Here is a 27175-nt window from a genome sequence, read left to right as displayed (position 1 = left end):
TCTCTTGTTATTTGATGACTATCTTTAGTGTTGTGTTTGGATTCCTTTTTCTTTTTTATGTGTATAGCTATTGTAGATATTTGGTTTATGGTTACCATGAGCTTTTGATATAGCAGTCTGTATATAGACAAGATTGTCTTAAGTTGCTGGTCTCACTTTCAAATGCATTACTAATATCCTGCATTGGTACTTTCCTCACAGTTGCTGGTTTTGATATCATATTTGTGTGTGGATGATTTCCTACCTTTACTCTGTTTGCCTTTACCTGTGAGCTTTCCCGTTCATGTTTTTCTTCTTTCTAGTTGTGGCCTTTTCTTTTCTGCCTAGAGAAGTTCCTTTAGTATTTGCTGTAAAGCTGATTTGGTGGTGCTAAATTCTCTTAGCTTTTACTTGTTTGGAAATCTTTTGATTTCTCCATTGAATCTGAATGAGAGCCTTGCTGGGTAGAGTATTCTTGTTTGCAGGTTTTTCCTTTTCATCACTTTAAATATATCATGCCACTCCCTTCTGTCCTGCAGAGTTTTTGCTGAAAAATCAGCTGATAACCTTATGGGGATTCCCTTGTATTTTATTTGTTGCTTTTCAAGTGTTGCTTTTAATATTTTCTCTTTGTCTTTAATGTTTATCAATTTAATATGTATCTCAGTGTGTTCCTCCTTGGGTTTATCCTATATGGAACTCTGCACTTCTTGGACTTGGGTGACTGTTCCCTTTCCTATGTTAAGGAAGTTTCAGCTATTGTCTCTTCAGATATTTTCTCAGGTCCTTTCTCTCTCTTGTGTCCTTCTGGGACCCACATAATGTAAATGTTGGTGTGTTTCATGTTGTCCCAGAGGTCTCTTAGGCTGTCTTCATTTCTTTTCATTCTTTTTTCTTTATTCTGTTCCACGGCAGTGATTTCCACCATTCTGTCTTCCAGCTCACTTATTTGTTCTTCTGCCTTATTTATTCTGCTATTGATTCCTTCTAGTGTGTTTTTCATGTCAGTTATTATATTGTTCATTTCTGTTTGTTTATTCTTTATGTCTTCTAGCTCTTTGTTAAACATTTGTTGTATCTTCTTAGTCTGTGCCTCCATTCTTTTTCCGAGATCTTGGATCATCTTTACTATCATTACTCTGTATTATTTTTTGGGTAGATTGCCTATCTCCAGTTCACTTCATTGTTCTTCTGGGGTTTTATCTTGTTCTTTTGTCTGGAACATATTCCTTTGTTGTCTCATTTGTCTAACTTTCTGTGATTGTCATTTCTGTTCCGTAGGCTGCAGAGTTGTAGTTCCTCTTGCTTCTCATGTCCTCCCCCATCTCACTGGGATTTCTTCTTTGTCTTTAGATGTAGAATATCTTTTTTGGTAGATTCCCGTCATTCTTGTCAATGGTTATTCAACAGTTTATTGTGACTTTTATGTTTTCTTGAGAGGAGTTGCACTCTAGTTCTACTCAGCCGTCTTGTCTCCAACTAAAAATCTGTTTATCAAAAAATTAGCCTCATTAACAGGTCTTCCACAAGGTCACTCTTAATGATGTCCTTTATTCATTTAACTGCCTTAATCAGCACTCACTACTTCAGCAAAATTCAGCTATACACATAGGCTATAATTCCCAGGCTCCTATGAAAGAAATTCAGCTTCAGTTTCTGTCCACTGCAGATGTGTAGCTGTTTAAGCCAGTGTTAAATTTACACTGTTCTGTCTCCTCCCCAGGTGATAAGGAAGGGGGATGTGAAGACCAGCATCCTTAAAATTCTGTGGCTGTCTCTCTGCATTCAACAGATCAAAAGCCATAAACACTGTATTTATATTATCTTTAAAGAAAACCTTTATGTCTTTTTTTCCTTCTTAACAAAATTATTTCCTCCTTATTCTTTCTCAACTCAGAAATAATGTCCCAATAGGGAAACACTTTGTACATGAAAAAATAACCCAGTGTTGTTACATGATTGTTTCTGCTCTGTAAAATTAAAAATGGTCTATACTTGGATCAAATCATTTTTCACATTAGGGTTTGTTTTCTAGGAGTAGGAAAATTTGAGGAAAGGAACAATACAAGAAATTTATTTATTTATTTGTTTGTTTGTTTTTTGGCTGTGTTGGGTCTTTGTTGCTGTGCACGAGCTTTCACTAGTTGCGGTGAGTGGGGGCTACTCTTCGTTGCAGTGCACAGGCTTCTCATTGTTGTGGCTTCTCTTGTTGCAGAGCACGGGCTTTAGGTGCACAGGCTTCACTAGTTGTGGCACGTGGGTTTAGTAGTTGTGTCTCGTGGGCTCTAGAGCGCAGGCTTAGTAGTGCACGGGCTTAGTAGTGCACGTGGTGCACGGGCTTAGTTGCTCTGCGGCATGCGGGATCTTCCCAGGCCAGGGATTGAACCCATGTCCCCTGCATTGGCAGGCAGATTCTTAACCACTGCACCACCAGGGAAACCCAAGAAATTTTTTATCATGTGACACACCCATTAGTCGGTCATTATTAATATATAAAGTTTATCTATTTTTACCTGCTGTGGTTTTTAAATGCATTTTAAATGCAAGTAAATCATCCCATATATCCAAATTCAGATTAATACCCATTTTTGGAGGTGCTGTGTAAAATTGAGAAAGTTTTAATACATTCGTTTAATAGTAGACAGTTGGCAATTACATTTGGGAATATGTTTTCTTTTTTCCAAGCTGGAAAGGAATATAGGTGTCTCTAATGGAGTTTTCTCAAATTCTACAAAACTCCACATTGTGCTCTGATTTTTAATACCCTAGCAAATGTGCCTAAATACACCTACCATTTTTACAAATTTGACAGCTCCATGCTCCCTCTAATTCCTTACTAACCAGGGTCTTCAACCAATCCTGTCTTGTTTTTGTCTCTCCTTGACAATAACTATGTTTATCAAGGACAGCAAATGCCCTCTTGTGTTGGACTCTCAATCTCTACATGGTTTCCCAGTGTTCCCATACTGTGGAGCTCAAGCCTGGACCCTGTGCTCTGCTCTGCTTGCTCTCTCCCTAGGGAATCACATTTGGCTCCTTTGCTTTACATTTTTGTTCGATGTAAATTATCAGATTCTCATATGTGCCTCAGAAATAATGCCTAAATCAAAAACTTTATTTTTATCTGTGCTGAAACCTCTTCCTAGTTTTCCCCACTATAGTAAATGTCACTGTATTAGTGTCCTATGACTGTAGTGACGATTACCACAAAGCTGGTGGTATAAAACAACAGGAATGTATTATCCCACAGTTCTGGAGGCCATGATCAGTTTTACTGGACCAGAAATTAAGGTGTCTGCAAAGCTGTGCTCTCTCTGGAGTCCCTAGGGTGTCATCCATTCCTGGCCTCTTCCAGATTCTGGTGGCTACCAACATTCTTCTGCTTGTTACCACAACACTCCAACATCTGCCTCCCTAGTGTCACTGCCTTCTCTTCTTTTTCTGTGTTCAGACCACTCTCTTCCTACCTCTTATAGGCTACATATGATTGCATTTTAGGCCCACTTGGGTAATCCAGGATAATCTCCCCTTCTCAAGATCCTTAATTTAATCATATTTGCAAAGGTATTTATTTGCCATATAAGATAGCATTCATATGTTCCAGGGATTCAGATGTGGGTATCTTTATTCCCTTTCAAAACTTTTTTTTACACTGTGGTAGAATACACGTAACATGATATTTACCATCTTAACTATATTAAGTGTACAGTTTGATAGCATTGAGTACATTCACTTTGGTGCTCAACCACCACCATCCTTCTTCAGAACTCTTTTCATCTTGTAAAACTGAAACTCTGTACCCATTAATAGCAATTCGCCATTCCCCCCTCCTCCCATCCTCTGGTAACCTCCATTAGTCTTTCTATCTCCATGAATTTGACCACTCTGCATACCTCATGTATATGGAATCATACAGTAACTGTCTTTTTATTATTGACATATCTCTTATAATTATGTCCTCAAGATGTATCCATACTGTAGCATATGTCAACATTCCCTTCCTTTTAAAGGCTGAATAGTATTCCAGTGTATGTGTATAACACCTTTTGCTTATCTATTCATTCATCCATGGATCCTTAGGTTGCTTCCACATTGTAGCTATTGTGAATAATGCTGCTATGAATATGGGTGTACAAATATCTCTTCAAGACCTGGATTTTCATTCTCTTGAGTATATACCTAGAAGTAGAATTACTGGATGATAGACTAATTCTATTTTTAATTTTTTGAGGAACTGCGTAACATTTTCCACAGTTGCTGTACCATTTTCCATTCCTACCAACAGGGTGAAAGGATTCCAGTTTCTCTATATCCTCACCAACACTTGTTTTCTGTTTATTTTGAATGTAGCCATCCTAATGGCTATGAGGTGATATCTCATTATGGGTTTGATTTGTATTTCTCTAATGATTAGTGATACTGAGCATCTTTTCATGTGCTTGTTGGTTTTGTATAACTTCTTTGGAGAAATATCTCTTCAGGTCCTTTGCCCATTTTTAAATTAGGTCCTTTTACAATTAGGTTCTTTGATTTTTTTGTTCATGAGTTTTTAGAAATTCTTGATATATTCTGGATTATAATCCCTTATCAGATTGATTTTCAAATATTTTGTCCCATTCTGTAGGTTTTTACTCTGTTAGTAATGTCTTTTAATGTACAAAAGTTTTAAGTTTTCATGAAATTTGTCTATTTTTCTTTTATAATCTGTACCTTTGGTGCAATGTCCAAGAAATCATTGTCAAATTCAATGTTGTGGAGCTTTTGCATATTATTTTCTTCTAAGAGTTTTATAGTTTTAGGTCTGACATTTAGATCTTTGATCCATTTGGAGTTAAATTTTATATGTGGTATTAGTTAAGGGTCCAACTTCAGTTTTCTGCATGTGGATACTCAGTTTTCCCAGGACTACTGGTTGAAAGACTGTCCTTTCTCCATTGAATGATCTTGGCACCCATGTCGAAAATCATTTGGCCATATTTGCAAAGGTTTTTTTCTGGGATCTCTGTTCTATTCCCTTGGTTTATATGTCTGTTTTCATGCCAGTAGCACAGGGTTTTGATTACTGTAGCTTTCTAGTAAGTTTTGAAACCAGGAAGTGTGAGTCTCCAGCTTTGTTCCTGTTTTTCAAGATTGTTTTGGCTATTCATGGTCTCCTGAGATTCCCTATAAATTTTAAGATAGGGTTTTTTTTCACTTCTACACAAAAGGCCATTGGAAATTTGATAGGGATTCCATTCAATTTGTAGGGCACTTTGGATAATATTGACATCTTAACAATATTAACTCTTCCAATTCATGAACCTGGAATGTGTTTCCATTTATTTACATCTTCTTTAATTTCTTTCAGAAATGTTTTGTAGTTTTCATTGTATAAGTCTTTCACCTCCTTTGTTAAGTTAATTCCCAAGTATTTAATTCTTTTTGATGCTGTGCTATTTGTAAATAGAAATGTTTTCTTAATTTATTTTGCAGATCATTCATTATTAGTGTATAGAAATTGAATTGCTTTTTGAGTGTTGACTTTATATCCTGCTACTTTGCTGAATTTATTTATTAGTTCTACTGGGCTTTTTGTAAAACTTCTATTGTTTTCTACATATAAGATCATATCATCTGCAAACAAAAATAATTTTACTTCTTCCTTTCTGATTTAGATGTCTTTTGTGCTCCTGAATTCAGTTTGCTAGTATTTTGTTGAGGATGTTGCATCATTGTTCATAAGGGAAATTGATCTGTAGTTTTCTTTTTTTGTAATGTCTTAGTCTAGGTTTGATATCTGGAAAATGCTGGCCTCATAGAATGAGTTAGGAAGTATTCCCTCCACTTTTATTATTTTTAAAATTTAAGGATTTGTGTTAGATCTTTAAATGTTTGGTAGAGTTTACCAGTGAAGCCATAAGGTCCAGTGCTTTTCTTTGAGGGGATATTTTTGATTACTGATTCAGTCTCCTTACTAGTTATAGGTATACTTATAGGATTTCTGTTGCTTTGTGATTCAGACTTGGTAGGCTTTGTGTTTCTAAAAATGTGTTCATTTCATTTAGATTTTCCAGTGTGTTAGCATACAGTTGTTCATAGTATTTCTTATAATCCTTTTTATTTCTTTAGCATCAGTTGTAATGTCCCCACTTTCATTTCTGTCTTTTTTTTTTTAGTTGTCTTTTTTTCATTCTTTTTTTGCCAGATAGCTAAAGGTGTGTCAACTTTGTTGATCTTTTCAAAGAACTAACTTCTAGCTTTGTTGATTTTCTCTATTTTATATTTCATTTATGTCTGTTTTAATCTTTATTATTACTATTTTTCTTCTTGTAGCTTTGGGTTTAGTTTGTTCTTTTTCCAGTTTCTGAGGCTGTAAAGTTAGGTTGTTAATTTGGGATGTTTCTTCTGTTTCAATGTGTATATAGCTATAAATCCCAACCCACCCCCCACCCATAGCACTGCTTTCACTGTGTCCTGTAAGTTTTGATACATTGTGTTTTCATTTCATTTGTCTCAAGACATTTTCTAATTTACCTTGTGATTTCTTCTTTGATCCATTGGTTGTTTGAGTGTGTAGTTTCATTTCCACAAATTTGTGAATTTTCCAATTTGCCTTCTGTTACTGATTGCGAACTTCATCTCACTGTGTTCAGAGAAGATACTTTATATGATATCTATCTTTTAGGGCATGGATGTCTTGGTCGGGGGCGGGGGTCCATTATTCATCCTACCACAGTCACTAATTTCTATGCAGTAGTTTACACCAAAACTAGGAGTTCTCTTTGATAACTCTCTTTACCATTCTAATACAGTACATCAGCAAGTCCTCTCAGTTATTCAGATGTATCCTTTCCTCCATGTCAACTGTGACCCCTACCCAGGCCACTCCCTATTACATGGTCCTGCTTTATTACCTTTATAGAGTTTATTGCTGTTTGAATTGTCTTATTTGTTTACATGCATGCTTTATATTATCTATCTCCATTGTTAATTCTTGAAAGCAGGGATCATTTTGCTCAGAGCCATATCTGCAGTAACTAAAACAGAGTCTGTTACACAGAAATTAATAAAGGATTTTTCAGTGAATTTTAATTAAGAAAAGATGATTCACACTTGTATAGTGATTAGCATGGGTTAGTGCATTAAATATCTTTGTTAAATAAGTCCTCACATCAACTTTATGAAGTAGGAACTTCTAATTTCCCAGTTTTTAAAATCAGAAAATAGAGGAACAGAGAATAAATTTGTTTCCCATGGTCACAAATCTTAAAAAGTTATGATCCTGGATTTAAACCCAAGAAGTGTGGCCACAGTATCTGATCATACTGTCTTTTCTTTTCTTTTTTCTTTTTTATCATTGGCTTCTATGCAACACTTGTGATTTTAAAGTACATGTCACATATGAAGAAATTTTCCTTGAACTTCTCCCAAATTCCCCCTTTTTCCCCATTTCTTAATTAATGTGATCGATCGTATGGAATTAATGGAAGGAAATACAAATCTTGAAACGACTATTTTTTTTCTTCAGTTACTACCTCCAAGTTTGCCAGACCCCATTTTCTTTCCTTGGTGCAAATCTTTAAACATAGATCTTCAATCACTTTTTCTTGTTAAAAGAGCATTCAATTTGAAAAGGAAATTATATATCTGTGTTAAGTGCCTGGCCTTATTATTGTCAGTTTTCCTTGTGCTTAACATCAGGCCTAAGTTACTAGGGTCTTTTACTTGTGTAAAGAAATGGCATTAGTGCTTCTAAACATCCTGAATACTACTTGAGATTAAATCATTATTGGAAAAATTAGTATGTTACCATGTTTATTCAAGAACCTACTAAGTTTCCTTACTTGCTTGACTGAGGAAAAAACAATTCTCCTGATGGAAAGGTTCAAGAACAAAGACAAGGAGATCAGTTGCATGATTCTATCAAGAGAACAGGAATAAGAAAAACCCAAGTGCTTCTACAGACATTGAAGAAGTTAGCTGATGAAACTTGTTAGAAAATCGCTGTGAGTACTGATAGAAGAGAAAAATTCAAGGATTCTGGCTTAACTTGGCAAATAATAATGGAATTTACTGAGATAAGGCACGTGGATAAGGGGCAAGTTTGAAAAAAAACAATTAAAAAGAAATGATAAAGTATTAAAATCCTAGATTTCAAACCTAAAATCCTAGATTTCAAGCTTGTGATATGTGTTCTCTGCCTAAAGAATAGAGAGAATAGATCAGAGAATAAATACCATAAATCACATTTCCTAAAAGCTCTTTCAGGCATTGGAAGGAAGTCAAAGTCATTGAAAATCTTCATCTGAAATAGCTTTAGCAGAAAGAAAGAAAAATAAATCATTTCTTGGCAAACTGGTTATTCTTTAATGAAGTAACTTATCTACATCAAACTAGATGTTATCTCACAGAAGACATTTAATACCCTCCCAGTACAGTTATTCTTTTTCATTACTCTCTTTGAGTTGTATCCCCATTTGCAATTATTATATGCTTTTCTGAAGATCATGGTTTTATTAATTTGTTAATAATTTATTCAAAAGTATAAAATGGAGAGTAGTTCAGGTAGGTCATCTATTTACAAAACCATTATAAGCTTATGATTTATAAAAATGTAAATGAGGTTGTATGGGTCAACTTAACCTTGCCTGCAGCTTTGCATGTAACCCACTGTGGGAAGAATTCCCAATGAAAACAGTTTAAAATGTTGAGCAAAATTCAAAATGAGAAAAAAAAGAACACTTTTTATATTTACCTCTGAACAGGAAAGAAGTTAAGGATTCCTCACATGTCAAAAACAAAGTGAGAACAGGAAGCCAGAGTATTAGGCTAACCGAAGCCCCACTTATGCTTAATCCTGATGACCAGTTTAGACCTTGAGAGCCAAGGGGAACTGGGCAGAAAATAAAGCCTAAGACCTTTACGAAGTGGAGACTCAAGACCCCTACGTAAAGCGGGACCCCCAAAGAACCTACGAGCTCAATGCGAGAAGACATAGTAGTACACGTGTTGCATTTGCACCATAAAAGGAGAAAGACAGAAGATGTGTCTGTATTAACTTTGGTACTAGGTGGAGGTAGAAAATCCATTTCCCTGAGGATCTGCAACCAAGCAAATGCTTCTATGGATTTGCAGCACCAGTCTACTCTATAAAGTCCAGAACCCTCAAGATATTTATTTTAATGAGGCTACCAAAGTGGCTAGTATATGCAAATGCAAATCCTCCTTGAAGGTAAGTCACCTTTAAACCAGGCCTCAAAAGAATTCTATAAAGTTCAACAAATATAATTTTATAGTAAAAAAAAGTTCAGAAAATACAGATGGAAATAGACACTATAAGCAAAACAGTAAAACTAAGGGAGAGCAGAACCAGACATATATATTTGTATCATATGCAGAATATATAAAAATATTATGTTAATATGTTTAAATGTATAAAAAAGGGATTTAAAAATAAACAAAAATTGACTGAAAACATAGAGAACCAAATATAATTTTTTAAATAAAATTTTAAAAAATCAATCAGTAGAAAACAAGATAAGAGAAAAGCAACAAAAACATACAACAAGCAGGAAATCAAAAGATACCAACAATCTTAATAAACATTTAAAACTAAAGTCTGTAGTTAAAAGATGAAAATTATCAGACTGGATTTTACGAATAATTCACATATATTGTATTCATAAGAAATATATGTAAAACATGAGTCACAAAAATTAAAAATCAAAGAATGGAAACTGTACCAGAAAAATGCAAATCAGAAGAATACTGATATAGCCATAGTAATATGAGTCAAAACTCATTTTAAAGAAAAATGCATTACTTGAGGTAAAAAAGTTCACAAAATAATTATGAAAGAATCCAGTTTATCACAAACATATTATAATTTTAAATTATATGAACCCAGAAATATAGCTTTAAAGCAAAAATTGACCAAGAAAAATTGACAAATTCGTCATCATCATGAAATGAAACACACAAATATGGAGTAAACTGACTTCCAACCAAAATGTTGAGGTAACGCACAGAGAAAAAGTACTCTTTAAACAAATAATGCTGGAATAGCTTGATATTTATATGAGGAAGAAAATTGAACCTTGGCCCCAACCTTACAACATACACAAAAATTAACTCAAAACAGATTAGAAATCTAAACAAAGAAGCTAAAACTCTAAAACTTATAACAAAAAACATAATAGAAACATATTCATGACATTATGGTAAGCAAGGCTTTCTTTACAATGGATGTGCAAAAATACCAACTCTTCCACCAAAAAGGCATATACTGGATTTCATCAAAAATAAAAATACTAGAGGACTGGGGTTGGCTGCGTGAACACAGCCTGAAGGGGTTAGTACACCACGGCTAGTCGGGAGGGAGTCCGGGAAAAGGTCTGGAACTGCTGAAGAGGCAAGAGACTTTTTCATGCCTCTTTGTTTCCCTGTGCATGAGGAGAAGGGAGTAAGAGTGCTGCTTAAAGGAGCTCCAGAGACGGGCCTGAGCCACAGCTACCATCGTGGACCCAGAGACGGGACTGAGACGCTAAGGCTGCTGCTGCAGCCACCAACAAGCCTGTGTGCAAGCGCAGGTCACTATACACACCTCCACTCCTGGGAGCCTGTGCAGCTCACCACTGCCAGGGTCCCATGATCCAGGGACAACTTCCCCAGGAGAACACACGGTACACCTCAGGCTGGCGCAACGTCACACCAGCCTCTGCCACTGCAGGCTCACCCTGCACTTCATACCCCTCCCTCCCCCTGGCCTGAGAGAGCGAGATCCCCCTACAGCTGCTCCTTTAATCCCGTCCTGTCTGAGCAAAGAACAGACGCCCTCAGGTGACCTACACACAGAGGCTGGGCCAAATTCAAAGCTGAACCCAAGGAGCTGTGCGAACAAAGAGAGAAAGGGAAGTTTCTCCCAGCAGCCTCAGGAGCAGCAGATTAAATCTCCACAATCAACTTGATGTACCCTGCATCTGTGGAATACCTGAATAGACAACGAATCATCCCAAATGAGGAGGTGGACTTCGAGAGCAACAACATATTTTTTCCCCCTTTTTCTCCTTCTGTGACTGTGTATGTGTATGCTTCTGTGTGTGATTTTCTCTGTATAGCTTTGCTTTGACCATTTGTCCTAGAGTTCTTTCTCTCCGTTTTTGTTGTTGTTGTTTTTAATATAGTTTTCAGCACTTGTTATCATTGGTGGATTTGTTTTTTGGTTTGGTTGTTCCTTCTTTCTTTCTTTTTAATTACTTAAAAAAATTTTTTAATAATTATTTTTTGCTTTTTATTTTAATAACTTATTTGATCTCTTTCTTTTCTTTCTTTCTTGTTTTCTTTCTTTCTTTCTTTTTTTCCTTCCTTCCTTCCTTCCTTTCTTCTCCCTTTTATTCTGAGTCATGTGGATGAGAGGCTCCTGGTGCTCCAGCCAGGTGTCAGGGCTGTGCCTCTGAAGCGGGAGAGCCAAGTTCAGGACATTGGTCTACCAGAGACCTCCCAGCTCCACATAATATATGGCAAAAACCTCTAAGAGATCTCCATCTCAACACCAAGACCCAGCCCACTCAATGACCAGCAAGCAACATTGCCAGACTCCCTATGCCAAACAACTAGCAACACAGGAACACAACCCCAGACATTAGCAGAGAGACTGCCTAAAATCATACTAAGGCCACAGACACCCCAAAACATACCACAAGACGTGGACCTGCCCACCAGAAAGACAAGATCCAGCCTCATCCACCAGAACACAGGCACTACTCCCCTCCACCAGGAAAACTACACAACCCATTGAACCAACCTTAGCCACTGGTGGCAGACACAAAAAACAACGGGAACTACAAACCTGCAGCCTGCAAAAAGGAGACCCCAAACACAGTAAGTTAAGCAAAATGAGAAGACAGAGAAACACACAGCACATGAAGGAGCAAGGTAAAAACCCACCAGACCAAACAAATGAAGAGGAAATAGGCAGCTACCTGAAAAAGAATTCAGAGTAATGATAGTAAACATTATCCAAAATCTTGGAAATAGAATGGAGAAAATACAAGAAACGTTTAACAAGGACCTAGAAGAACTACAGAGCAAACAAGCAATGACGAACAACTCAAAAAATGAAATTAAAATTCTCTAGAAGGAATCAATAGCAGAATGACTGAGGCAGAAGAATGGATAAGTGACCTGGAAGATACAGTAGTGGAAATTAACTACTGCAGAGCAGAATAAAGAAAAAAGAATGAAAAGAATTAAGGACAGTCTTAGAGACCTCTGGGACAATATTAAAAGCACCAACATTAGAATTACAGGGGTCCCAGAAGAAGAAGGGAAAAAGAAAGGGACTGAGAAAATATTTGAAGAGATTATAGATGAAAACTTCCCTAATATGGGAAAGGAAATAGTCAATAAAGTCGAGCAAGCACACAGAGTCCCATACAGGATAAATTCAAGGAGAAATATGCCAAGACACATATTAATCAAACTGTCAAAAATTAAATACAAAGAAAACATATTAAAAGCAGCAAGGGAAAAGCAACAAATAACACAAAAGGGAATCCCCATAAGGCTAACAGCTGACCTTTCAGCAGAAACTCTTCAAGCCAGAAGGGAGTGGCAGGACATATTTAAAGTGATGAAAGGGAGAAACCTACCAACAAGGTTACCCCACAAGGATCTCATTCAGATTCAACGGAGAATTTAAAAACTTTACCGACAAGCAAAAGCTAACAGAATTCAGTGCAAACAAACCAGCTTTACAATAAATGCTAAAAGAACTTCTCTAGGTGGGAAACACAAGAGAAGGAAAAGACCTACAATAACAAACCCAAAACAATTAAGAAAATAGTAATAAGGACATACATATCAATAATTACCTTAAATGTAGATGGATTAAATGCTCCAACAAAAAGACATAGACTGCCTGAATGGATAGAAAAACAAGACCCATATATATGCTGTCTACAAGAGACCCACTTCAGACCTAGGTACACATACAAACAGAAAGTGAGGGGATGGAAAAAGATATTCCATGCAAATGGAAATCAAAGAAAGCTGGAGTAGCAATTTTCGTATTAGACAAAGTAGACTTTAAAACAAAGACTATTGCAAGAGACAAAGAAGGACACTACATAATGATCAAGGGATCAATCCAAGAAAAAGATATGACAATTGTAAATATTTATGCACCCAACATAGGAGCACCTCAATACATAATGCAAATGCTAACAGCCATAAAAGGGGAAATCGAGAGTAACACAATTATAGTAGGGGACTTTAACACCCCACTTTCACCAATGGACAGATCATCCAAAATGAAAATAAATAAGGAAACACAAGCTTCAAATGATACATTAAACAACATGGACTTAATTGATATTAAAGAAAATTGAAATCATATCAAGTATGTTTTCTGACCACAATGCTATGAGACTACATATCAATTACAGGAAAAAATCGGTAAAAAATACAAACAAATGGAGGCTAAGAAATACACTACTTAAAAACCAAGAGATCACTGAACAACTCAAAGAGGAAATCAAAAAATACCGAGGAACAAATGACAACGAAAACATGATGACCGAAAGCCTATGGGATACAGCAAAAGCAGTTCTAAGAGGGAATTTTATACCATTACAATCCTACCTTAAGAAACAGGAAACATCTTGAATAAACAACCTAACCTTACACCTAATGCAATTCGAGAAAGAAGAAAAAAGAAAACCCAAAGTTAGCAGAAGGGAAGAAATCAAAAAGATCAGATCAGACATAAATGAAAGGGAAATGAAGGAAATGATAGCAAAGATCAATAAAACTAAAAGCTGGTTCTTTGAGAAGACAAACAAAATTGATTAACCATTAGCCAGAGTCATCAAGAACAAAAGGGAGAAGACTAAAAGCAGTAGAATTAAAATAAAAAAGGAGAAGTAACAACTGACACTGCAGAAATACAAAGGATCATATGAGATTACTACAAGCAACTATATGCCAATAAAATGAACAACCTGGAAGAAATAGACAAATTCTTGGAAATGCACAACCTGCCAAGACTGAACCAGGAAGAAATAGAAAATATGACCAGACCAATCACAAGCACTGAAATTGAAACTGTGATTAAAAATCTTCCAACAAACAAAAGCCCAGGACCAGATGGCTTCACAGCCGAATTCTATCAAACATTTAGAGAAAGGCTAACACCTATCCTTCTCAAACTCTTCCAAACTATAGCAGAGGGAGGAACACTCCCAAACTCATTCTACAAGCCCACCATTACGCTGATACCAAAACCAGACAAAGATGTCACAAAAAAAGAAAACTACAGGCCAATATTACTGATGAACATAGATGCAAAAATCCTCAACAAAATACTAGCAAACAGAATCCAACAGCACATTAAAAGGATCATACATTATGATCAAGTGGGGTTTATCCAGAGAAGGCAAGGATTCTTCAATATATGCAAATCAATGAACATGATACAACATATTAACAAATTGAAGGAGTAAAACCATATGATCATCTCAATAGATGCAGAGAAAGCTTTTGACAAAATTCAACACCCATTTATGGTAAAAACCCTCCAGAAAGTAGGCATAGAGGGAACTTTCCTCAACATAATAAAGGCCATATATGACAAACCCACAGCCACCATCATCCTCAAAAGTGAAAATCTGAAACCATTTCCACTAAGATGAGGAAGAAGATAAGGTTGCCCACTCTCACCACCCTTATTCAACATAGTTTTGGAAGTTTTAGCCACAGCAATCAGAGAAGAAAAACAAATAAAAGGAACCCAAATCAGAAAAGAAATAAAGCTGTAACTGTTTGCAGATGACATGATATTATACATAGAGAATCCTAAAGATGCTACCAGAAGACTACTAGAGCTAATCAATGAATTTGGTAAAGTAGCAGGATACAAAATTAATGCACAGAAATCTCTTTGCATTCCTATACCCTAATGATGAAAAATCTGAAAGTGAAATTAAGAAAATGCTCCTATTTACCTTTGCAACAAAAAGAATAAAATACCCAGGTATAAAGCTACCTAAGGAGACAAAAGACCTGTATGCAGAAAATTATAAGACACTGATGAAAGAAATTAAAGGTGATACAAATAGATGGAGAGATATACCATGTTCTTGTATTTGAAGAATCAACATTGTGAAAATTACTATACTACACAAAGCAATCTACAGATTCGGTGCAATCCCTATCAAACTACCACTGGCATTTTTCACAGAACTAGAACAAAAAATTTCACAGTCTGTATGGAAACACAAAAGAACCCGAATAGCCAAAGCAATATTGAGAACGAGAAACGGAGCTGGAGAAATCAGGCTCCCTGACTTCAGACTATACTACAAAGCTACAGTAATCAAGACAGTATGGTACTGGCACAAAAACAGAAATATAGACCAATGGAACAGGATAGAAAGCCCAGAGATAAACCCACGCACATATAGTCACCTTATCTTTGATAAAGGAGACAAGTGTATACAATAGAGAAAAGACAGCCTCTTCAATACATGGTGCTGGGAAAACTGGACAGCTACATGTAAAAGAATGAAGTGAGAACACTCCCTAACACCATACACAAAAATAAACTCAAAATGGATTAAAGACCTAAATGTTAGGCCAGATACTATCAAACTCTTACAAGAAAACATAGGCAGAACACTCTATGACATAAATCACAGCAAGATCCTTTTTGACCCACCTCCTAGAGAAATGGAAATAAAGACAAAGGTAAACAAATGGGCCCTAATGAAGCTCAAAACCTTTTGCACAGCAAAGGAAACCATAAACAAGACAAAAAGACAACCCTCAGAATGGGAGAAAATATTTGCAAATTGAAACAACTGACAAAGGATTAATCTCCAAACTTTACAAGCAGCTCATGCAGCTCAATATCAAAAAAACAAACAACCCAATCCAAAAATGGGCAGAAGACTTGAAGAGACATTTCTCCAAAGAAGATATACAGATTGCCAACAAACACATGAAAGGATGCTGAACATCATTAATCATTAGAGAAATGCAAATCAAAACTGCAATGCGGTATCATCTCACACTGGTCAGAATGACCATCATCAAAAAACCTACAAGCAATAAATGCTGGAGAGGGTGTGGAGAAAAGGGAACCCTCTTGCACTGTTGGTGAGAATGTAAATTGATGCAGCCACTATGGAGAACAGTATGGAGGTTCCTTAAAAAACTAGAAGTAGAACTACCATATGCCCCAGCAATCCCACTACTGGGCATATACACAGAGAAAACCATAATTCAAAAAGAGTCATGTGCCACAGTGTTCATTGAGCACTATTTACAATAGCCAGGACATGGAAGCAACCTAAGTGTCCATTGACAGATGAATGGATAAAGAAGATGTGGCACATATATACAATGGAATATCACTCAGCCATAAAAGGAAACGAAATTGAGTTATTTGTAGTGAGGTGGATGGACCTAGAGTCTGTCATACAAAGTGAAGTAAGTCAGAAAGAGAAAAACAAATACTGTACGCTAACACATATATATGGAATCTAAAAAAAAGAAAAATGGTCATGAAGAACCTAGGGGCAAGATGGGAATAAAGACGCAGACCTACTAGAGAATGGACTTGAGGACAGGGGGAGGGGGAAGGGTAAGCTGGGACAAGGTGAGAGAGTGGCAGTGTATATATATGGACATATATACACTACCAAATGTAAAATAGATAGCTAGTGGGAAGCAGTCTCATAGCACAGGGAGATCAGCTCGGTGCTTTTTGACCAGCTAGAAGGGTGGGATAGGCAGGTGGGAGGGAGGGAGACACAAGAAGGAAGAGAGATGGGGATATATGTATATTTATAACTGATTCACTTTGTTATAAAGCAGAAACTAACACACCATTGTAAAGCAATTACAGTCCCATAAAAATGTTAAAAAGAAAAAAAGAGAAGGTGGGATTTGAAAAATAATTGAATACAAATTAAATAAATAAATAAGTAAACTACTGTTCTTTTAAAGACATCATTAAGAAAATAAAAAGGCAAGCCATAGTCTCAGAGATAAATATTTGCAATAAATTTATCATGAAAAGAATTTGTATCTAGAATATATAAAAATGTAATTTTCATGAATTTCTAATAGATAGAAACAAATATTCTTAACCAATAGTTAGTTATAAAGGAAACAGTGAAGTACAAATGTTTATATTTATTACCTGCCTTAAGAAAAATAAGATTTTTAGTACATTGGGAGAGCCTTTGTGCCCCTCCTCCTATTTTATAGTAAATTTTGTATAAAACTGGTACTGTTTTTCCTTAAGTGTTTGAACGTTGGTATTTTCTTTCGGGGAAGGTTTTTGAATCCCAGCCTAATTTCTTTAGTGTGTGTGTGTGTGTGTGTGTGTGTGTGTGTGTGTGTGTGTGTTTATAACTAGTCAGATGTTCTTTTAATTCTTGTGACAGATTTGGTAATTGGTGTCTTCAAAGAACTTATCTATTTCACTTATCAAGTTTATTGTCTTGAAGTTGTTTATAATATGTTCTTACAACACTACAGTGTCTATATGCACTATAGCAATATTTCTCCTCTCATTTCTGATGTTGTTAATTTTTGTCTTCTTTTCCTAATCAGTCAAACTAGAGTTTTATCCATTTTTGATCTTTTGAAATAACCACCTTTTAGTGTCATTAATTGCATCTATTGTTAATCTGCTTTCTATTCAATTGACTTTTGGTCTTTATTATTTTCTTCCTACTTACTTTAGGTTTAAATCGATTTTTTTAATACCATTTTAAGTTAGAAACTTAGGTAATTGATTTTAGTCCTTCTTTGTTAATATGACAGTTTTTCTAAGCACTGCTTTAGCTGCATTCCACAATTTTTGTAGGTCATACTGTTTGTTTAAAATATTTTCAAATTTTCATTGTGGTTTCTACTTTGACTCATGGGTTATTTGTAACTGTATTGTTTAATTTCCAAATATTTGTAGATTTTCTAGTAGATATTTTATTGATTCCAGTTTAAATCTGCATGGAAAGAGAATATGCAGTTGATCCTTGAACGACATGGGGGTTAGGGACGCCTACCCTCCATACAGCCGAAAATCCTAGTATAATTTATAGTCAGACCTCCACATAGGCTCTTCCTCCATATATACCGTTTCTCGCTATCTGCGATTCAGTTCAGCATTTGTGAATTCAAACATCAGGGGAGGTGGGGATGGGAGATCATGTAGTAAGTAATGAAGTATTTACCATTTAAAAACTTCCATGTACAAGTGGCCCACGCAGTTCACATATACATTCAAGGGTCATCTGTACTGCCTGATTTCAGCTGAGACTTGTTTCATGGCCTATGGCTTGTATTGGTTAATGTTTCGTTTATACTTGAAAAAAAATTATCTTCTGTAATTGCTGACTCTTCGCTAAATATCGGTTGGCTCCATTTGGTTCAGGTGTTCTATATTCTTATTGATTTTCTTCTTTTATCATCTAAGGAAAGAGAAATATTGAAATCTCTGATTAAAACTGTGAATTTTTCTATATCTCCTTTCAATTATGTTTTTGCTTTGTGCATTTTGATGCTTTGTTATACACTTAAGATTTTATTATCTCCTTAATAAATTTTAAATGTCATTTGAGATTTTACATTTAAAGTAATTTAAATTTAAATGACATTTTTTAAAATTATCTTTTGATCTTAGAATATTCCTTGACCTGATGTCCATGCTATCTGATATTAATGTAGCCAATACATCTTTTTTGATTGGTGTTGCATGCTTAATTCTTTCTGCCTTTTAGGTTTGCTCTCCCTGTCTTTCATTTTTAAAGTACATTCTTGTTAATTGAATATAGTTGGCCCTCTGGCCTGATAATCTATCCTAACTAATATCATAGTACATTTAAACATAATATAATTATGTGAATATTGAATTTTTCTATGTATTTCATTCCTTTCTATTCCTTTTTTTCCTCTTAATCTGGCTTCTGTTGGATTTTTTTTTTTAGTAGTCTGTTAATCTCCTTTATTTGCTTATCAGCCATGTATAGCTCATGTTTTATATTTTCATTGATTGCTTTACTGTATAAGTTTTTAACTTATTATAGTCTCCCTTCAGATTATATTGTGCCACTTTACATGTAATATACGTTCCTTAAAACAGTTGAGTTCCCTTTTCCTCCTTCCTCTCCTTTGCTATTATACATTTTATTTCTACATTTTATATAATCAACTTATTTTTACATATACTTTAAGCGCCAAAATACATTGTAACTATTTATGCTTTAAATAGTTAATTATACTATAAAGAAATTTTTTTTTTTTTTTTTTTTTGCGGTACGCGGGCCTCTCACCACCGTGGCCTCTCCCATTACGGAGCACAAGCTCCGGATGCGCAGGCTCAGGGGCCATGGCTCACGGGCCCAGCCGCTCTGCGGCACGTGGGATCCTCCCGGACTGGGGCATGAACCCGTGTCTCCTGCATCAGCAGGCAGACTCTCAACCACTGTGCCACCAGGGAAGCCCCTATAAAGAACTTATTAATGAAAAAATTATATATTTATTTTATTTTATTTTTTAATTTTTTTAAATTTTTACTTAAGGATAGTTGATTTAAAATGTTGTGTTAGTTTCTACTGTACAGCAAAGTGAATTAGTTAAACATATACCCATTCTTTTTTAGATTATTTTCCCATGTAGGTCATTACAGAGTATTGAGAAGAGTTCCCTGTGCTATACAGTAGGTCCTTATAAAATAGACAACTAATAAGGACCTGCTTAGTTATTTTTGTACATTTACCAGTACCAGCATTCTTCATGCCTTCACATAGACACCTGTTTCCATCTAGAACCATGTTCTTTTAGCCTGAAGAACATCCTTTAATACTTCTTGTAGAGCAAGTCTGCTGGCAGCCAAATTTCTTAGATTTTGTTTGTCTGACAGTATATTTATTTCACCTTCATATGTGAAGGATATTTTCACTGAATATAGAATTCTATATTTTGTTTTGTTTTTTTCACTTTAAGGTAACGTTTCATTGTCTTCTGGCTTGCATTCGTTGTAATGGTATATCCAGGGAATTCTTAAATCTTTTTTCCGCTATATCTAATATGCCTGTTTCTTTTTGGCCACTATTTTTTTTATGATTCCATGCTTTTTATCTTTTATATTTTTAACTTTTTATTTTATACTGGAGTATAGTTGATTAACAATGTTGTGTTAGTTTCAGGTGTACAGCACAGTGATTCAGTTATACATATACATGTATTTATTCTTTTTCAAATTCCTTTCCCATTGAGGTTGTAGATAATATTGAGTAGATTTCCCTGTGCTATACAGTAAGTCCTTGTTGGTTATCTATTTTAAATATGGCCACTATTAAGATTGTTCTCGCTATCATTGTTTGCCAGCAGTTTGATTGTATTGTGCTTTGGTATGGCTTTCTTTATGCTTATCCTGTTTGGGTTCCAATGTACTTCTCAGATCTGTAGGTTTATGGTGTATATTAGATTTGGAAAAATTTTGAACACTGTGTCTTCAAATAATTTTTGTGCCTACACTCCCTTTTCAGGGAGCCTTTATTCTAGGACTAGACCAGCTTTATTTCTAATATGCAGCCTTTCTAGGTTCTCCTCTGAAGAGTCTGTATGTTCAGTAAGATACCTTCACTCTGATAGCATAGAATGCATCTGTCTTCTAACCCTACGCAAGCTCCAGTAGTTATGCAGTTTACAGGTCCTAGGTAATTACTCTTTTCCCAGCCTTGCGGAATTTCACCCCACTTATTTGCAACTTAGTAAAATATTTAGTTTCAGGCTCAAAGGAACACCTTTGCAGATTTTTTTCTTTTGCTTTTATCATATTCGTATTTTGGTTGGTTTTCCTAATTACTGTATCATAGAAAAAAAATGCATTGTTTGTTAATGGTTCACTTCGTTTCCTTGAAAAATACCAGAACTTTTAGGAAAAAAGACTTCATTTGTTTCTTAAGAATTTAGTAATTATCAGTTAACTATAGGATTTACAGAAACTCAAGACTTTAAAAGAATAGTGCAAGTAAACAGATCATTCTCCTTTAAACTACCATGATAGTTTCTGCCACAAAAATTTTTGACAGATGAAGGATGAAACAAATGAAACAGTTATTTTTGAGTGGCTCTAAGAAATTCTGTTGTAGAAGTTTTAAGTTGCCAATATTTGGTGTAATACCATGCTGCTTGATGTTAATGGATAGTGTTGTAGGAATTAGAAGGTAGTTAACTTCTGTAATAGAAAACAAAAAAATAATTGTGAAATAGCATACACTTGACACTACCCCCCACCCGCTGCCCAAATTCCCTGTGTCCTATCAAAACTCTGTTGTGTCCTACCTGCCAGGTACCTGGTTATTCCCATTTCTTTCCCTTGGGTCATTACATAAACTAGTAAGGTTTAAGGTAACGTCCAAAAGAGACGTAAAAGTGGAAACGAAAGACTTTAAGGGCTCAAAGACAGACAATAAGATGAACTGATAAATGATAGGGCTGATAGTTATGTGTAAACAGTGAGAGTATATAAGGAGGCTGTTGCAGCTTAAATAGGATGGCGGTCTCTACACAGCAAGCATAAATAAGTGAAATCCTCTAGGTTATGTCCCTCACACTATGTCAGCTTATGAAATATTTTGAAGCTCGTTGCTGTGTTGCTCCGTCTTCTCCAGTACTCAATAAAACAGATTCCAGCTGCCTTAGCCAGTTTGAACTCCATTCTCTGTGTCGTCATCTCGCTGAAGCCCTCGTTATCTGTGCTCTGCTTGAGTTCCCCCTCTCTGTGGTGGGGCCTGCTAAATATCTTCAGGCAGAAAGTCAAGTAATTTTAGAGAGCATTGGGTCTCCTCCTCTTAGGGATCACAGTTCTCTGTTGTCCATTGTCCAGTGTCTGGGAACAGTTGTTTCATATACTGTCTAGTTTTCTAGTTGTTTACAGGGGGAGAGATAGTGCAGTTCCAGTTATTCAGCTATGGCCAGAAACTGATTTTCTAAAAACGTTTTTAAAGCTAATGAATTAAAAACCAAAACCAGGAAACACCACACACCCAGAGTATTGAGTCTGCATATAAGGTTGCTCTTAAGCTTATAAATTGTGTGGGTTTTCAGATACATGCATGTGGCATTTGGGCGGGGAATGCTGAATTCCAGAATACCAGTTGAGTCTCAACATTATACTATAGTCACCACAAAAGGTTTTTAAGGCATTTTTCTTAGAGATTTTCAGGAAATATTCCTTTGTAATGGTGCTATGAATATATGTTGAGATACAGGAAAAAAGAATGGAATTATACTGACCGCAGTACAAATCTAGGCCAAAAAGACTCTCAGAATATTTAATAGACCTTAGAGAAATACAAGGGCGTACTTTACCTTTTAGGCAAAATCATTATTTTTTTAATCAATCTAGCATTATCAGAAGTATATCCATTTGTAGATGGTAAGAGCTCTTTGCAAAGTGTTGAGAGTTTTCTGGCAACATATTTCCCTTTCAAGTTTAAAATTCAAGGTAAACATTAGTACTTGTATATTTTTCATACATCTGAAAATATTTATGCTTAATATTTTATCTAAAACATTCTACTTTATATGCAGTATGTGATAAAGATATTACTTGGTAGAAATTAAGAGGTAAAATTTCAATATTTCTATTAACATGTTGCTTATAATAATGAGAATATAAACTCCAGAAAAATCTCTTAGTGGACCAAAAAACCTTCACAGATAATTTATAATTTGCTTAATTAATTTAAATTTAAAAGGCAAATAACTAATAAGCAAATGAAAAATATCTTTAACATCAATAGCAAAAAGAGACTTTTCTAAAAAACTGGATTGTTCAAAATTCAAATCCTGATATTTCTCCTCAATCATATTTTTTTGCTAGCCTTTCCAATCTCACTGTTTGCTCTTATAACCCACTGTTTCTCATACTAGAAACCTGGCATCATCTCTGACACTTCCTTTCACACAGGACAACCAAGTCATCATCATATTTTATCAATTTCACTCCTAAATTCCTCTTTGCACTCTTCTCTACTACCTTAAGCCAAGCCACCATTACTTTCCATTGGGCTACTATTCTGTCTTCTCTATACAAATTTGTCCTATGCAAGTCCCTTTTCTGTACAATATTGTTCAAAATCTTGTATAGTTTTATATTTTTTCTTAGGAAAAAGCCTCTAAAAGTTAACAAGGCTTATAAGGTCTGGCTATTCCTTACTCTCCAGCCTCATGAGTTCATGATCCACTTGAGTACATGTGGCATCTGCACATTTGCTACCTGATTCTCACCAAGCTGCAGTGGTGACCTTGGCATCTGTAGTTCCCTCAGTCTTGAACACTCTTGCTTCTCTTTTCCCCTGGCTAGCATCCTCCATAAATGACATCCTTCAGGCAAGCCTTTCCTGATTCCTCCCTCACAAGTTTCAGCGTAATTATAATTAGTTGGTTACTTATGACTTGATTAATATCTGGTTTGCTAGTTAGATGATAAGTTCTATGAAGCCGGAGAACATATTTCTGTTGTTCATTTGGGAAGTCCCAGAACTTTGAGTATTTCCTGATTTATAGAGGATGCTTGATAAGCAATGATTTAGGCATGATTAAATATTATACAAGAGAAAGGTGCTTTCAAGGAGTTGTTCAGAAATGGACACTCTTAGTCACTGTTATGAAAGCATAAATTCTTGCAAACTTTATGAAAATCAATTTGAAATTGTTTTTCCAAATCTTTAAATGTTTGATTTCTTTGACTCTGTAATTCCAAATCTGGGAATCTATCCAAGGGAAGTATTCAGGTATACAAATATTTAGTGTACAGTGTATTTATCTGAGCGTTATTTACAATATTAAAAAGTTGGAACTCCTCAAACATTCAATAAATAGAGATTAGCTTAAATAATATTTTGGAAGATTTATTGGCTTATTATCAAAACATTTTCATAGCATTATGACATAAAAACCTTCAATGAATCTTCATGTAAATGTTTTTGAAAGAGAAATTCAATTATAGGGGAGAGTTTAAAGTTTAAATAAAAAATAAAATCATTTGGAAAAAACATAAGAAATCCTTAATTTTAAATGATAATCATGGCATGTCACTTCCATGTTATGAATCTCATTTAAATAGTAGCACAGATCAGGTCAAAAAAGAAAAAGAGAAAAAAAGTATAGGTAAACAAAGTTACTCCACAAAATTTCATACAAATGATGGCTGTTTGTGGGTGAGAATTAGCATTTATCCTCCATTCTTGTACACAATAAATCACAAACTTGGGATGTTTAAAGGTTCTGAGTTCTGTTTTTAGAACTAACACATTATCTTTGAATTGTTTTGTATTGAACATAACCCTATCATTCTGATCTGTTAACATTCCATGTCATGATCTTTCTGTCATCACACTCTTTCCTGGGTGGCATAGGAGATACAGAGCATGTATAAGATGTAGTACCAGCCTTCACATTGTTCATAGGATCATTGCATAGACAACATAGACACACATAGCCTTTAAAATAATAATATGTGGTTAAAGAATAAATGATTAAGGGACACAAAATAAGGTTATAGACGTGGAGTGTTCAAAGGAGGTTGGAGGAGGCAAGGATAAACGTGACTGTATGGTTTGTGGACAGCTTCAGGAGAGAAGGAGAACTTCCTATGGCATTTGCTGTGATTGCAGACTTTCCCAAAGAGGAGATGCCTCATGTTTTGCATCAGGGAGCGTTGACCATTTAGTTTAGAAATGAATGCAATGCTTTTAACAAAATCATGCAAAGTGGATAGCGATTAATGATGCTGACTTGTTAATCTCATAATATTTTATAACTTTTTTATAGCTCTCCGAGACACTGGAAAACAGTCTATTAATAGTGACTGGAAGATTGAACACTCTGGAGCATTCAACTTAGCGGGAACTACTGTCCATTATGTAAGACGAGGTCTCTGGGAGAAGATCTCCGCCAAAGGTCCTACTACATCACCATTACACCTCCTGGTATGAGGGAACGAATCGATAACATTGCATAATCAGCTTCCTATGACAAAGGACATTCCCACCGTGCCTTCTCTTATCTTTTTTCCAAATTTGAATTGTCAAGTAAACATTTAAAATTATTTAAGAGGTGGGTTTTTAGGATTTTTTAATGTGTTTGAAATCAAGATGTCTAAAAATGGAAATTATTACGAAAGGAACACGATATTTTAGGGAATTCACAGACTCACAGTAGAAGTGAATTAGCAGGCAATAAGGTTCCTCTTTCCCTAAAAGCATATGTTTACTAACCAGAGTGGATGTCTATAAAGAGAGTGCTATAATATGGCAAACCGTAACATTTCATACATCTGTGAAATGGGCATTGCCTGAATCTGTATAAAATACCTTTGATAAAATGGTATTGGTCCCAGGGGAAAACGTTTGGTAAATATCTAACAAGGCTTCCAATTACCCCATTGTGTTCTTGCTAGGTTAAGTGATTCCTGTAAAGAATTATGATAATTTGAATGCTTGGGATAATAAGTTTCTTTACCATGTAGCAGAAGACTAGGTCTGAGTTTGGAGTGAAAGAATCAGGACATTGGGGCTCTGCGCCCTCGCTCATGGCAGGTTCACATACCTCTTTTGACCTTGACCATTGCAGTCAATGCTAATGGCTCAGGAGTTTTTTCTTCTGGTGGCAAAGTCTGAGATTCACACACTTCAACACCTCTTTGAGTCCACACATAAAAACAACTCTAAAATACAGCCAACTGATTGTTTATTTGGAGTGTAGTGTGCCACATTATTTAATATCTCCACACAATTAAAGTTGAATTCTTCCTCAACTGGAGACATCTGTGTTGCCAGTATAGCAGCCAGAGGTTCAAATCTCATACTGGCCCATTTGCTTTTCCTACTTTAACATGCCTGCAAATCACCTGGGGTTCTTGTTAAAATGCATATTCTGGGGAGGAACCTGAGACCTGCATTTCTAACCATCTCCCAGGTGATGCCACTACTGCTGGTCCACTGACCACATTTCAAGTAAGAATGTTTTAGAGAACTGCAGTCAATAGACTTTACCAACAGGAATATGCATAAAGGGAGCAGGGTGAGTTGCATGGAGGCCTTCTGTTCCAAATCTTAATACTAGTAATAATATACACCATCAAGCACTGAGAGTCAGACCCTATCCAAAAGTGCTTTATGTTCATTATAGCACTTAATCCTCAAAATAACCCTGTGTAGTATGTATTATTATTACTCCATTTTACAGATTAGAGAACACTAAGTATGTAAAAGGTTAAATACTGTGCTCAGTGCCTCCCAGTAGGTTACTTAGCTTTGAATAAACTAGGTGTTAATCCATCTTCTATGCTGTCTCTCCTGATGCAAAGCTTAAATCTAAGTTCTTTACACCAGACAGCCTTGGATCATGAGTATGCATATACTTTAAATAATTATTTTGTTCATTTCCCCACAGTTCCTCTGGATCCTTTTATTTAATTTAAATTGGAAACTCCAGTCTGTGCCCTCTGCCATCTGGAGAGAGGAAAAAACAAATGACTAAACAAACATTGTATGACCAATATCTGGCTCTTTCCATGACTGGGTCACTTAGAATAACAACATTATCAACAACAAACATTTGTTTAATGATTGGGTTGCAGAAAACGCCATCAGGTTGCCTCCCTTATTACATTAATGTAAACTACGTTTTTTTTAATGGAAGAAGACTGAGGCTCTTTTAGTGAGCCTCTAATTCAGAATCTTAAAACAATATATGTGAGACCTCAGTGTTGGGCAGAGGGAGTTTCCTTGCTGCAGAATCCTTAATCTGACTGGTAATTACCAAGGTTTTTCCTGGAAGCATGAAACATAATTAAAGTCAGTGAACTATGTCTAAAAGAAGGCATCTATGTGACCTGGATTTATTCAGTAATCCAAGGAAAACTGCACTTCTAAGATATTTTTCTTTAATGACTATTACAGATTGAAAGCTGGTACTGAATTTTGAAAGGCAATACCTTCTGCTGCCATGCTTCAGTATGTGCCCCTCAACTGTAACGCGGTCACACTTTCCTTCTTGCAAAGAATACTGCCAAGTTCAAATGGTTTAAGAAAGAGCTAATGATTTTGTGGCCAATGTCTTTATTTTAAATGGCATTAGGTATTCAAGGACAATCTAAAGTTCTATCGATGAAAAGGTAGTTTTTTAAGAAAAA

General features: G+C 35.6%; 1 protein-coding gene across 1 annotated transcript in view; it reads left to right on the top strand.

The window, feature by feature from the left end:
- The window catches only part of ADAMTS19 (ADAM metallopeptidase with thrombospondin type 1 motif 19), a 279814-nt gene that overhangs the window by 201262 nt on the left and 51377 nt on the right, over positions 1–27175 (top strand). The window contains exon 17 of the mRNA XM_027098568.1: positions 24811–24968. Within this exon, the coding sequence (XP_026954369.1) occupies positions 24811–24968 (158 nt within the window). The remainder of the gene's footprint in view (positions 1–24810; positions 24969–27175) is intronic.

This window comes from Aethalodelphis obliquidens, unplaced genomic scaffold (genome assembly GCF_003676395.1).
Source record: "Aethalodelphis obliquidens isolate GAN/ISIS:26980383/991018 unplaced genomic scaffold, ASM367639v1 scaffold4, whole genome shotgun sequence".
Classification (NCBI taxonomy): Eukaryota; Metazoa; Chordata; class Mammalia; order Artiodactyla; family Delphinidae; genus Aethalodelphis; species Aethalodelphis obliquidens.
Note: the sequence above shows the minus strand (reverse complement) of the source record. Positions and strands in the feature narration are given on the sequence as shown.